Source organism: Larus michahellis, chromosome 6, assembly GCF_964199755.1.
Source record: "Larus michahellis chromosome 6, bLarMic1.1, whole genome shotgun sequence".
Classification (NCBI taxonomy): Eukaryota; Metazoa; Chordata; class Aves; order Charadriiformes; family Laridae; genus Larus; species Larus michahellis.
The window spans coordinates 49,490,458-49,504,533 of record NC_133901.1 but is presented as its reverse complement, the minus strand read 5'-3'; the positions used below and the strand labels follow the sequence as shown (position 1 = coordinate 49,504,533).

General features: G+C 36.4%; 1 protein-coding gene across 2 annotated transcripts in view; it reads left to right on the top strand.

Annotated features, from left to right (window-relative positions):
• ADK (adenosine kinase) overlaps window positions 1–14,076 on the top strand; it is a 298,671-nt gene that overhangs the window by 136,358 nt on the left and 148,237 nt on the right. For both annotated transcript variants that reach the window (XM_074590930.1, XM_074590931.1), the window contains exons 5-6: window positions 2,561–2,733; window positions 8,256–8,364. In XM_074590930.1, coding sequence (XP_074447031.1) covers window positions 2,561–2,733; window positions 8,256–8,364 — 282 coding nt within the window. The remainder of the gene's footprint in view (window positions 1–2,560; window positions 2,734–8,255; window positions 8,365–14,076) is intronic.

The following is a 14,076-nucleotide window of genomic DNA, read 5'->3' as shown; positions in this document are numbered from 1 at the left end:
CAAGTTATTCAAAATTAAACTCCAACCCAGGGTGAAATTTTTAAAAAAGTCCTCCAGAGTCTACCTTGAAGATGTTATTTTGTCTTTTTTGTTTTTTCACACCTATGCAAAAAATGCCTGCCATGGCTCATTCCACTAGGTGCAACTTCAATGGTATACCACAGAGATATTTCTATAGTTCGGTTTCATCAAATTTGTAATGCGGTGTCTGTTTTTTGCCTTTACTAATATGTAGCCTTTTAGCTGAGCAAAGGAGGAACAGTTTGGAGGAGCTCTGCAGCTAGCAACACCTCACCACCATTATTGTAGGAATCTGTGGAGATAATTCCAAGAAGCTGGGAGTATTTGTAACTGGAGATCTGGGTTAAGAGGATCTTTCCAGAAACACTGCTGAACTGCTTTTCCATCTTCCTCAGTGTCGCTCAACATAGGTCTGATGTTCAAAGGAAAATAATATCTATATGGTAGAAATATTCCCCCATCATATAATACTCGTGTTTCAGATAATCACCAGTATGAGCAGAACCACTGCTTCTGGAAGAAGTGGTCTGCACAATATACAAAGGTTCATCTCAAGAAATCCTAGGTTGTAACTTATGATTCTCACGAATAATTTTACTTACATTTAAAGTAAGGATTGTGATAGTTATATATGGCATATATCACATCTGAATTCAAACTGAACTGCTGCCAATAGCCAAAACTGTGATACTTGAACAGAAATTCTTTTTTTCAGAGATGTATGGTAAATATTACTTACTACTGCTCTAAATGTTGTCAGACTTTATGTATAAAGGATGGAAAAGTTATGTCATCGTTGAAGTGTTGTAAGCCTAAGGTGCAGTTTGAAGTCTTATGTTTTTTGAAGAACTGTTGATAAACGCTGTTCATAGTTATCTCTATTAATTCTTGCTATTTGTCAGAGTAAGGCATGGTTTTCAACATGGGACACGAGGCTTCAGGTACTTCAGTTCTTATCGGTGTGGAAATTGGTTCCGTATTTGCTTACAGTAGGTCACAACATCGTTAGCCTTGTTAAATAATCTGTTCTATTTAACCATACCTCCAAATATAAAAGATTACTGTTCCTAAGACATCCTAAATGAACACTGTGCAAATGTGTGTTATGTATGTGCAAATGTTTGTAAAATCCAAGGATATCATAGATAATTCTCTTGTTAAGGGTTTTCTTAATTTATATTAATTTAGAGTGATACGGAATAGATTAGCAGAGCATATGTAGTGTGCATTTAATGAATGAGAGATTGAATGCTGCCACCATCTGACAACACAATCTTTTTTGTCCTTAAACTTTACATAACTTTAATTGCTGCAGGAAAGAGGCCTTGCAGATTTTGTCCACCTTTGCCTTATTAATGAAGACTTTTACATGACTAAAGATATTTTTTTCTTTTTTTTTTTTTTCCTCCTCTGAAGCTGGAAGTAATAAAGATGTGACTAAGCATGTATTTGCAACTCAGTTACTTGACCTTTCTACAACCCGCAGCTACCACTAATGCTGCTTTCTAATGGAGACATTATCGTTTGTTTAAATCTTGATTAGGAAACAATTATAAGTAGGGTTTTAGTATAGCAGTAAATTGATGTAGCCTTTAATTCATACTATAGATTGAGTGAATAAGCTTTCTGACTGTAATTAGAGTGAATTATAATGACTTCAGTTGGTTGACTCACCACCAGCAGAGTAGGGCCTATGATTGTTTCTTCGCATTTATTTTTTTAGTTCACTCTAGATTTTACATTGCTGCTAAATGCTATTTTTTAACTTAGTACAAAATGGAGTTACAGTTGAATGATACATATTTTGTATGAATAAAAGAGGAGCTTTATGAAACAACCTGGCACCTTAGCAACACTGTGCAGCTACGCTCTTTCTTTACAATTCAAGTGACAGAACTGCTCTTAATAAAGTTGGAGATAGATATTTTCATGCGTGGTTTAACAATGTAAATGGGGAGCATTTGCTTTTTTGCATATAATTAAATGGTAGACACAAATGGTTATTTTCAGTACCATTTAGTTTTTTATATATCGTGAATGTTGCACAACGTTTCTTCTTAGGTTTCTCAAATGTATTGTTTTCCTTATGTGCTATCTCTCTGGTTTTTATGTTGGTTTTTTTTGGTTTTGATGCTTTTTTCTTTTCTTTTATTTTCTACGCATTTTCTTTAAAGATACCAAAGGTTGGGTGATTAAACGTAAGTGTAGGGGCATCTCCTTTGAGCAAGGAAACCTCTCTTGAAATACCTTGTAAAAACATAGTAATCCACTTTATTTGATAGTGAACTACGTGTATTTAAGTTCTATATTAGGTATTAAACACTCATTGGGATCATTAAGGGTAATTTTTTTATTCTTTGACCTTCCATCCCTTGATGTACTGGATGTTTTTTAGTGCAGGCATAGATGTGTTCTCTGTGTCACAATGCTCTGTAGGCACAGAATTAAATATGGCGAGAGAAAAAAATGGCAAAAAAATATATATATGCCAGGTGTGCTAACTTTGTTTTTTGTTTTTATTTTTCCTGTCTATCTGCAGTGGATGATTCAGAGCCCTTACAAAGCTGCAACTTTCTTTGGGTGCATCGGCAAAGACAAGTTTGGAGAGATCTTAAAGAAGAAGGCTGAGGAAGCTCATGTGGATGCCCATTACTATGAGCAGAGTGAAGAACCAACAGGAACTTGTGCTGCCTGCATCACTAGTGATAACAGGTCAGGGGCCTTCCATGTTCCCTTAAGATATAAATGCAGTTGGCATAGTGTGTGGAGCCTATTTGTTTGGAATATTTGGCCTTGAAAAATTGTGATTTGAATCAAAAAGGACGTATTAACACCGGTTTGACTGCCTGGCTCATGGTTTGAGGCTGGGCGGTATTAATATGCTTCTAGAGAAAGGCAGTTGTACTATGGCAGAAAAGTGTAAGATATATATACTATTTCTTTCTGAACTTTATAGCTTCCAGTTGCTCTGGAGAGAGAAAATATGTGGGAGATAAAGTTCGTTAACAAGTATGTTTATGCAGCCTGTATGAAAGCTGATTGGCATGTCAGATATGTACTTGATTAGCAAGTGAGGAATATACTTCAGGTGGTAGTGTGTTTAAAGAGGATAGGTGTCAGAATATAGCCCAATTGAAAGGGTTAATTTGATTTTATACAAGAGGGAGAAAAAAAGCAATTTTGTTTTTGCTGTTGTTGAGAAGTTCATGTAACAACTGTAGTTCTGTATGTGTACATCTTACCAATTTCATTTGAATTTTGTCTTTCATGTTTTCATTTGCTACTTTTTTTTAAGATGGTCTTTGCTATATAAAAAAAGCACTTCTCCAGAACTCTATTCAACCTTTCTTATATTTGTAGACTATGAACAATCACCTTTGTGGTGTTTTGTATGGCTTCAGAGCATTCCATAAGTAAGAACCTGTTTATAGAGTGATTTATTTCGGGTATTGTAATAAAATTAATAAAACCAAGAATTTCAGAAAGAGATAATGAAGACAATAGGCATTTATCTTTGCTTTCTTCTTTCTCCCTCCACCCACAAAACTTGAACTTATGTACTACTGCTTTGCTGATTACCTCCTGGTGATTTTTTTAAAGCTAGTCATGTCTGCCTTAATCTTGAGATGTTACCAGCACACACCAACCCTCTGTAATTTCTGCTAATATCTAAATTTTCTGATACTAGATATTGAATCAATAATGAAAATGTTAATGAAAATGTTATTGATTACCCTGAAGAATATTTTCTTTTTGAGTCTGAATAAGAGCAAAATATCTGTCATTATCCTTTTCAGTTTCCCTCTGTGGCTTTCAGTGCCACTGATCCTAAGGAACTGCTCTTTCCCTTTGAAAGTAGTATCAGGAGTTAGTAGATTTTATGCAGGTAAGAGAGCAGTCCCATAATTAAAATCCACACCAAACCTCCTGAGAAGTTGGTGAATGTTTTGGGTAGAATTAGAAAAAGCAGTAGGCAGCCACATGAACGGAACTGAGAGTCAGAGGAGGGAGAGTTTTCCCAATAACATGTAGAACCCTGAAACAATTTTAGTTAGAGTGGACATCTGGTTCAAACCCCTGTAGAAAGCAGGGCCAACTTCGAAGTTACAACAGGTTTTTCAGGGCAACGTCCAGATGGGTTTTCAGCATCTCCAGGGATGGAGGTTACACAACCTATCTGGGCAACCTGTTCCAGTGTTTGACCGCTCTTCATGGGAGAAATTCTTCTATGATACCCAGTTGGAATTTTCCTTTTTCCAGCTTGTGTCTGTTCCTTCTTGTGTCCAAGAATAGTCTGTCTCCATCTTGTCTGTAAACTTTCATTAAATATTTGAAAACAGCAGGAAAACCTCTTCTTAAGGCTCAGCCAAGCCCTTCTTCATTTGTTAAGTGTTCCAGCCCCCTAATGATCTTGATGACCCACTGCTGGACTCACTGCATTATGTCAGTATCTTCCTTGTAATGGAAAGCTCAAAGCTTGACATGGAACTCCAGATGAGGTCTGGAGACCAGAACAGAATGTGAGTACGTAACTTCCTTTTTTCCTGCTGGCTCCATGCTTGCTCATATAGACCAGAATGTGATTAACCTTCTCTGTGTGGGTGTACTGCTGACTCATGTTCCAAGCCTGGTCCACCAGCACCTCCAGGTCCTTTTCTGCAAAGCTGTGTTGTATCCTGTCAACATGCCGCCTGTATTGTTGCATGGCAGTTATTCTATCCTAGTTGCGTGACTTTGCATTTGCCTTCAAGTTTTCTGCCAGCCCAATTCTCCAGGCTCTTGAAGATCCACTGAATGACAGACAGCCCTGTCCCCCAGCTTATCAACCTGTCCCTCCCAATTTAATGTCATACATAATGTCTTACTCTCAGGAATGAATGTACGTACTCAGTGGAGGAAGGAAGTTCATTCATCTTCATCTGGAATTTTGACATTAATTATGTCTACAGACTTCCCCCTTCATCTCCAGTATTCATATTCAGTTTTTCAAAGGGAAGATAAGCAATAAAGATGTTTCTGCTCTGTGATTCTCTCTCTCTCGCTCTCCAGTCATATAGTGTCTGTGTAGGCATCCTGTAGCAATCACTGTTTCCTACATGACATGATGGGAAACTGAAGTCAAGATCGTTAATAGACATGCATCTAATATATGCAAAAATACATGCATCTTTTGCCATGCATCTCAATGGAATTTAAAAGTTTAGGTAAATTTATTCATAAAAATGTCTGCAAGTACTTCTTTAACTTGTCAAGCAGTATTTTTGCTTTGCTTACATAGAACATTTCTCTCCCTTGATATCATGTGTTTGCTCAAATACTAGAGACAGTGGCTTCATCTCAATGGCTGTTTCAGAGCATGCTGGAGAGCGTGCAGCAAGTTCGAGACTTATTTCCCTGCTCGGGAGACAGAAAAAAATGGCCAACGCTTGCTGCTAAAGGCTGTATTGTGCAACCCCACCTCTCCTAGTGCGAGCAAGTTTATTCTCAATCTTTAATTACCCTTTGATTGTTTCTTGGTTTTCAGTATTTTCTGTATTTGTAAGAATCACTTCAACCTGGCCCAGGTTGATAACTCTATTTGTTGACTAATCTCTTGTCCCAATTGAGGTACGTGCTAACTTCCTCCTTCAGGTAATTCAGCTCTCTTGTCTCTTTTGCAGGAGCTGGCTAATAGCCCTCCTGGTTTTCCCAGTAAGTGACGGTGTATATTTATGTTAAAGGTGCCCTGACGTGGATGTTTCTTGTTTCTGCTAAGTCTGCTAGCTTTTTGCAGGAAAGCGTTTGGAGCTGATTTGTGATTTCCACTCTGAATTCTCTAGCTTAGCAATACTAATACACTTTGTTTTCTCAGAGCTTTTCAAGAAAATCCTAACGCGTGTTTGAACTCTAAAGTAGAACCTACACTCCGTCATAATCTGTGACTTTGATTTGTGCATTCTGCTCAGAAATCCCCACATGCGCAGAGTCTCCATTAAACCGTTTGATTTGAAGCACTCTGGCTGTGTCCAATTACCGTATTTCATTGAAAAAACATCTACCTTCTCTGTGTCCCACATGTTGAACTCAAGGCTGTTAGACTTACAGTTTTAATTTGGAAAAGCTTGGTGCTTTGTCTTCAGTGTAACCATCTTTTATTACACACCATGTGCAGAGCATCTCTACAGTTGGATGCGGCCTCAGAGAGCTAGGTTTACAGTTTCAGGAGCATGTGGTAAGTGAAAGGAAACATAGAGAGTCTTTGCTTAGTTTTCTGGAACATAATTACTTTTCACTTAGCAACATACATACACAGACAAGATTTTTCCAGCTAGGTCTTTGATGGATATTCAGGGTTTGCCAAAACTGAAAGATTTAATTTGCTTTTTAAGTTTGGTTTACAGAAAATGACCGTAGTTATGCACGTGTCTTTCTTGGATTTACTTGGTTCTCTGGTGGATTCCTTGTAATTGAAATGATAATATTCATGAAGAATGAAAGTTCTTGCCGTGTTACTTGTATTGCTACACAGGCTTGGTCTATTTGTTTATAAATTATTATTTTTAAAAATTTTCTAAATTCACGTTAGTCCTCATTGCCTTTAGGCTTTAGAATTAAAAGATTAAGCACCAAGAATATTCCTGGGATGAAATGACACAGAACTGTGCTATGTATTTTGACACATTCAGAAAAAGTTAGTCTAACTTTTTGTTTCAATTTTTATATACATGATCTGTTCAACTTCATGGGGACTGTCAGTGACGAGTGGTTCACTGATGATGAAGCTTACAGGGAGACTTGGTTGCTGTCTTCATGAGAGATTCTTTTGGGCTTTTGTTTGGGTTTTTTTATTGAATGGGACAAAGAGAAATGGCAACAGTGGAAAGATGCTGTTTTGAGGTAGAATAAATTTTCAAGAATTCCCAGTTTACTTACCTCCTAGCACCTGTACTCAATCTGGAGGCAGAAGCATAACTTGGAAGAAGCAGATTAGCAATTCACTCCAGCCTATTGTCTCTGGATTGTAGTAGCATTTATATGGAAAAGAATGATACATACATCAATTGTATGCACATTGGAGAAGGCAAAAGTTTTCAATAGCCTTATGTTTTGTGTGTAATTACATGTTACTTATCTGGCTAATGTACTTAAATATCTCAAAACAATGATGTGTTAATGATGAAGATGCATCCTATGGCTATTAAATCCTGAAAATTAAATGTAAAACTCTGTATGCCAGCATGGAACTGTCTGTTTCCCCAACTCCCCTTCCCTAAATATTGTATGTTATTGAACATTCTCATAATAAAATTGCACAGAAGGATTTGGTGATGGTAGCCAGAGTGGAGATTTAGTGCATAACCATCTTTTTATGACCTGTTTTTAGGAGTACATCTGTAAGTTTTGTGTGTTTCATAAGGCTGAATTGAATGGCTGAAGAGGAGGATTTGAAATAGAATGTGTCTTACATGTAACAAAGTAAATATGATACAAGTATTTTTGTTCTTGCCAATGGAAGTTGTGTCCCATGGCTTGTGTTGTAACTTGTTAGGAAAGAATGAAGTACAAATGAGTTTTTGGTAGTTTTCCAGTAATACACAGCTAAGCCAAAGTGGTTTTGTTTGTTTTTTGTTTTTTGTTTTTTTTTTTTTTTAAGAGTTCATCTAAAAGTAGCAGTGTGACCCATTTTCATTTGCTAAAGGAAAATATGAACCCAAGGGGGAAAAAAAACCCCAAACATCCTTTTAAATAATTTAACTATTCATTGGAAAATTATAAAGGCAAGGCACTCATATCCATCAACTTTTTCGTTCTAGTGAGGAAAAACAGTTTTCAGAAGATAAACTGGAATGACTACTTTCCTTTAGGTGTTAGGTACTAGAAGAGTTTTAACAAAAATCTGTAGATGCAATACCATACAGAGGGAGTTCATCACAAAATGCAGCAAAGGTTGAGTCTAACCAAATGAAGGCACGTGAACAATATAATAGTGATAGGGTACATAAACTATGGAGCTGGATTTAAAATACATCATTTAATAAATGGTTTAAATTTAAATTGTATTTAATATATGATTTAAAAATACTATTTAAATATTATGAAATAGTCAAATAATGTATATGTGTTTTATGGTGCTCTTTGTTACTTGCTGTTATGTTCCTTAGGATCTTTCATTATCTTTGAGAAATTTTGTTCCTAGTGAGAAATTTGCAGCCGTGTTAAAGAGGATCTAATGCCCTGTTTTTAATCACTTCCAGGTCTCTTGTAGCTAACCTCGCTGCTGCTAATTGCTACAAGAAGGAAAAGCATCTTGATTTGGAGAAGAACTGGAAGTTGGTGGAAAAGGCCAAAGTTTATTACATAGCAGTAAGTCCAGCTTCTTTCAAATTGCTAAAATGTGTGTTACAACATTGTGAGGTTTAAGCAAGGAGCATGTCTGTTGCATATGGTTTAGGACGATTTTGCAGGAATACAATGAAAAAAAAAGACTGCTTCAATTTCGGCATAGTTTGATTTCAAATTTAAATGTACGAATGTAGAAGTATGTTTTAGTTGTGTGCTTTCTTAAATTAGTGGGAAAAAATAAGAACTAAACATATTTTCAGAGCTTTTGTAGTAGTGCATCAAATTTACATTTCACATTTTCTAGTAAATTGTTGTGAAGGATGCACAAATTATGTAGAAAAACACTATTAGCATAATTATTCACTGCAAACAGTTTGAGCTTATTTGTGTGAACAATCTTAATTGCTATTTATTCCATAGTAATTACTACGGCACCTTATAACTCAATATTTCAGAAACAATGATTGTGACAAATCTCTTGAATGTGGGCGGTGGGGCAAACTGATTTTAATGATGAAATCTTACTTCTGGAATAAAGGGGATTTGAGGATGGGACTTTAGTAGATTCACAATTAGTATTCTTTTTTTACCATCCAGAATGAATCAAGCCAGATTAGTGTATTTGTGTAGATTACATCTTGCCTAAATAGAAGTGGTGAATTTGTTTTCATCTTGGTCTCAAGATGATATGACTGATCAAAATTAGCAAACATAAAACATCTCTGACAGATTAAAACCTCATAACATGCATGTAATATATGGATTCTGTATGACAGCTGCTTCCATTGCACTACCTGAGCTATGTGGGAACAGCTGGTAAGAAGTGTAAAAAATTGATTATCCAGGAGGAACAAGTTCATTGAAAATACAGTTATTTCTTTTAGCTAGTGTTAATGTCTCCTACAGCCTGTTAGTGTGCACTGCTGTAGGCTTTACATGGTTGTTATTGATTCTTGTGTATGGCCAAGTCTGCCCCTTTATAACTGTCAAAAAATACTTATAACCTTCTCGGTATACAAAGAAAATATATCCCACTGCTATGACCATATGTTTGTGCTGTAGGTAAAAAAAATACGTAGGTGTATTGTCTACTCATTTTTTATTTCTGTTTTTCAAGTGTGCTGAGTTTTTTATTTCACAATAATTATACCTCAGTCTGTTCTAAATGCCATGCTGAGGAATTAATGCCATTGGCTAAAAAAATATTGAAAGGCTAAGAGTATAGTTTAAATAAAGAAGAAGAATAGCAAATGTTACCAGCAAAAGCTGTACTGCACTAAGTGTTGTGGGGTTTTGTTTGGTTTTTTTGTTTGTGGGTTTGGTTTTTGTTTGTTGGGGTTTTTTTTTAATTTTTAACATGCTTATATATAATTACTAACGAAGCTTCCAATATACAATTTAGAAAAATTAAACTTAGTGGAGGTGCTTCCAGAAAAGTGGGAAACGTTACATGAGGTGAAAAACAGGTCTGGGATTTTTTAAGATACAACCTTCATCTTATTTTAGTTCTGAAGCCACTCTTCTGTGTTCAGTCAGTGTGATCACTTAAATTTTGACTGGGTGATCCACTACACTGATTTTCATCTATATTAAAAGCTGTTCTTCAGATATCAGTTCTATGACATCCAAGCTTTGACTAAGAGACAGAGAATTATTGTACTAAACTGAAAATAAAACCCAAGATGCCCGTGTGTTAATGGATAAATACATAACACTGAAGTGCTAATACATTGCATTAGATATTTGCAAAATGGAATTCACATTAAGGAAACACCTGATCGCAGGAGGAGATCTGTTGGGTAAAGAGCCTGGTTCACATCTGTAGCAAAAGCACTCAGGGATGGGTTCACCTAAGAGAGTTCTGGGACAGCATTATCACTTCAGATGACAGATTGCACATGTAACTTTACTAAAGGAAAGGAGACAATGTGTAGAGCCATACATGTTCCCTCATGCCACGGTGCGTTTATGCCCTTTTCTTTCATTTAGTTTCTCTACTTGCAGGTTTGTAGCGGTTTACCAGATCAAACAAAACCATGTAGTGAACAAGTACCTCTCGTGAGGTATAGGGTAGCTCTCCAAGTCGTTAATTTGCCTACTGCTGTTGGTCTTCACTTTAGTCTTGTTACCTTCCTTGGCTTTGCACTGTGTATATGTTGCTTTTCATTTCCTTCTTTCTGTCCAACTGTCACCTATTTCTTGGATTGCATTAGAATGTATGTTAGTAACAGATACTTATTCTGGAAATCTGTCCCCTGAGATTATCAAACCATCTATTTTCTTGGCAGAGTAGGGCAGTTGTTGCTTTAGGACAGGTCTGTGATATCCTGTGGTCATCTGTATGTGCTTCCTAGAATAGATAATATGCTTTTCAATGCAGCATTCAGCAGAATGGCCCTCAGATGAAACTTAGCTCTGAAATCTAATCAATTCGCAGAGGGAGGAGTAGGTACAAAGGAAAAGATAGTGAAGCCGTGACAGAACCCTTAAAGACAACTTCTGTTACCATGAATGAACACAATACATTTATTTTAGCCATCTGGTAATCAGATCCAGCAGACAAATTGGAGGAAGACTAGCAAAGAATAGGACCCTGTAAATCACAGATAAAAGCAAAATACAGAGGCTGCCCCAGCTTTCTCAAAGATGGTAAACTTAAAAGGTGTATTTTAATCCTTTAAAATTACTCTACTTTATATCATTTAAGATAGATTACATGTACTATCAAACTCTATGCAATTTCTTTCCCTTCTCCAGATATAATTCATATACTTGCAGTAATTTCTACTACTGACATCATATCTTCCAGTCTGTCATACTCATTTCGCTGTGGATCAGCTAGCTGGGCTGCTGGTGTCTGATTAGAATTCACTGTGAGGGATTTTATTTGGTTCCTACTGGGGCTAGAAAATGTCTTTTCCTCAGACATTTCCCTTATTTCAGAGTAAGTTGAAAGTTATGATAACACTAAACATTGTCATTCTATCTCTGAAATTGTGAGTGGCACACAACCTGACATGAAAATAGATAATCTTAAGTTGTGGGGTTTTTTGTTTTTTTGGTTTTGTTTTTTTTTTTTTTGGGGGGGGGGGTGGTGTTGTTAATTTTTTTCACTTTTCTTTCTTTCTGTGAGTCTGTGCTTTCTGCCAGACTTGCATTTTATAAATCTTATGTGTTAGAGTTGCATCTTACAAACTAGGGCGATAAAGCTCCGTATTTGGGCACCTTGCTTGTCTTACTTTCAGAGGCATTTAATAAACTGACAGTAGTACTGTATTTATGTAGGCATCTCTAAGAATTCTATAACATTTATTGGGTTGTGGGGTTTTCGTGTTGTGTTTTGTTTGAGCTTTGTTTTTTTTTATATCATCAATGTCTTTAGTGCCAGCTGAAATCTATGGGAGTTGCTGGTACTCACTTTCTTTGACATTGCACACAAACATTTTAATATTTTTAATGCAACTTGCAGTATATAGCTGTTAATTTTCATATCTTACTAAGACCTGGAATGCAACGACATTTTTATTTTTGATTAAAAAAAAATGCTGATAAGAGTTACTTAGGAGAGCAGAAAAACTCAGGAGAATTTTAGTTGTCATTTGACTCCAATTAGCACCTCTATGTTACTGTGTGTGAGTAAGGAATTTTGCACTTGTCCTTTCATAATGGAAAGAAAATGGAAAAGGAGAAAATGCTTTCCTTCATTAAAAGCTGCACTTAACCTTGTGAAATCTTAACTCTGTGACAACTGATACTGCTTGTTCATACAGACAGCTGAATTTTAACTTTCTGCCTGTATTTGAACATTATTGCCTCAAGTGTGGTGCTTCCCAGATGTGTGTTTTCTCTTGTTCCTGTTATTTCTGCCAGTTATTTAGCTTTACTCAATTTGTTCTTCAGTCCAACACCTGCATTCATTTAATGTTTGCAGTTGGAGGCATTAGGTGGGTGAAACACTGTCATTTGATGCTAATATTATCTTGGTGCTGAAGTAATAAATGTGTTCTTAAAAGGTTCTTCTGTGCTTCATTTTTTCCTCCTCCCCCCCAAATACTTGTCTTTAGTAAGCATATGAAATGGCAGTATTGACTGCAGTTAGGTCCCCAGTCTGTAGTAACTTGAGTCTTAGCTTAGAATGGATCAGTTAAGTAGCTCCCAAAACCCACAGATCTTCCTTTAATAAAATGCTTGTCTCTTTGCTGTACAAAGGGAAATAGTAGGTTGTTGTTTAGGGACTGTATTTGAACTTGTGTTTTGTGGATATAGTTTGTGTGCTTAAAAAGCTTTTCTCAGTGGTATCTACCTAGACTTCTTGCCTAGCCATTTCATGTAGGTCCGGCATTGCTGGTGCTCATGTTTATCTGTGTTCATTAAAGAGATGTGGGACCATTTTTACACTGTACTTTATGCGTTATGATCCCTTGTCTTTGCTTTTTGTTTTGAATTTACAGTGCCTGAAAGCCTCAGCTCCTGCGCTACCTGTTGTAGCTACAGAGTAGAAGAGCAATGAAGCTTTTTTTGTAGCTCTAAGACTTATTTCTATGCAGCTGAATTTTGGGTTGCTTATTTTCAGTATTGCCATACAACCTTTTATTCAGAGAAGGTAAAGCTTTCACTCAGTCAGCTTTGCATTGGCTGTTGTTGTTTCACAATCCATAAAAGTTTAAACTGTTCCCTTCTCCTATTTCCATGTAGCAAATAATAGAAATTTCTCAGTGGTGATGCCCTTCAGTTGTACCACATTAAGTATAAAATTTTCTAATACTGCTTAGATTTGTTAGCCCACAATTAAATTACATTCACCACCTTCAGCATCTCTTGTATTTACCAAGTTAAGAGCAAGTGTAGTTTATTTTAATTTTAATGACAGTTCTGATCAAGACCAGGTATTTTGGTCTTAGGCTGAGTTTCAAGTAGGAAATGTCATGGGTTGCGGTATAATGATAATGAACCCAATGTAACATACCTGTTTGCTGGAGGAGAAGGTTTTAAAGCTCCAACCACCCTGTTATGTTTCAACAAATACTGTGGTATTTTTATATTTATTTTCTTTTAATGCCTAAGTGCTTGTCTAAGCAGAGAGATACTGTGGTGGTGTAGTGGGCTTGATGGCGGAATTATCTGGTTTCAACATGAGACTGTCAAAACATAAGCTTGATGTCAGCAGTGTGTAGCAAAGCTTAAAAAACATTCTACAGTATTTTACATGAGGTTTGGCTATTCTGCTTGAGAAAAAATGCTGATTATTACAACAATGTAAGTATAAGTGAAATTTCTTTTGTGCTGTCTCCTCCTTTCAGAGGCATATTCAGCGAAGGCATTTTTATTGTAATTTGCTGCTATGATGAGTATGATAATTTACAATGGATTGTGATAGGTTTTTTTCTTTGAGATGTGCTGGGTCTGTGTGTGCATCATGGGAAGTGAGAGACAGAGACACTGGCAGGAATGTCCCCTAAAAAAGGCATTTATTTGAATAACTCCACAATAGCTTTTTTTTTTCCATTGATAACTTTTGCCATAATGCTCTGGCATCGGTATGTATGCCATTTGACATGCAAAACTATTTCTCACAATAATGAATAGGTTTTATGGCCAGGAAAACACCATTCTGAATGTCTTAAGCATAAAGAAGAAGCTGCAGATAGCAACAGTTAGTTGTGGCATTTTTTGCTGGACTGGGACAAAATCACCTTCCTGAAACCCACCGTCTTGAGGGACTGTATTTTCTGG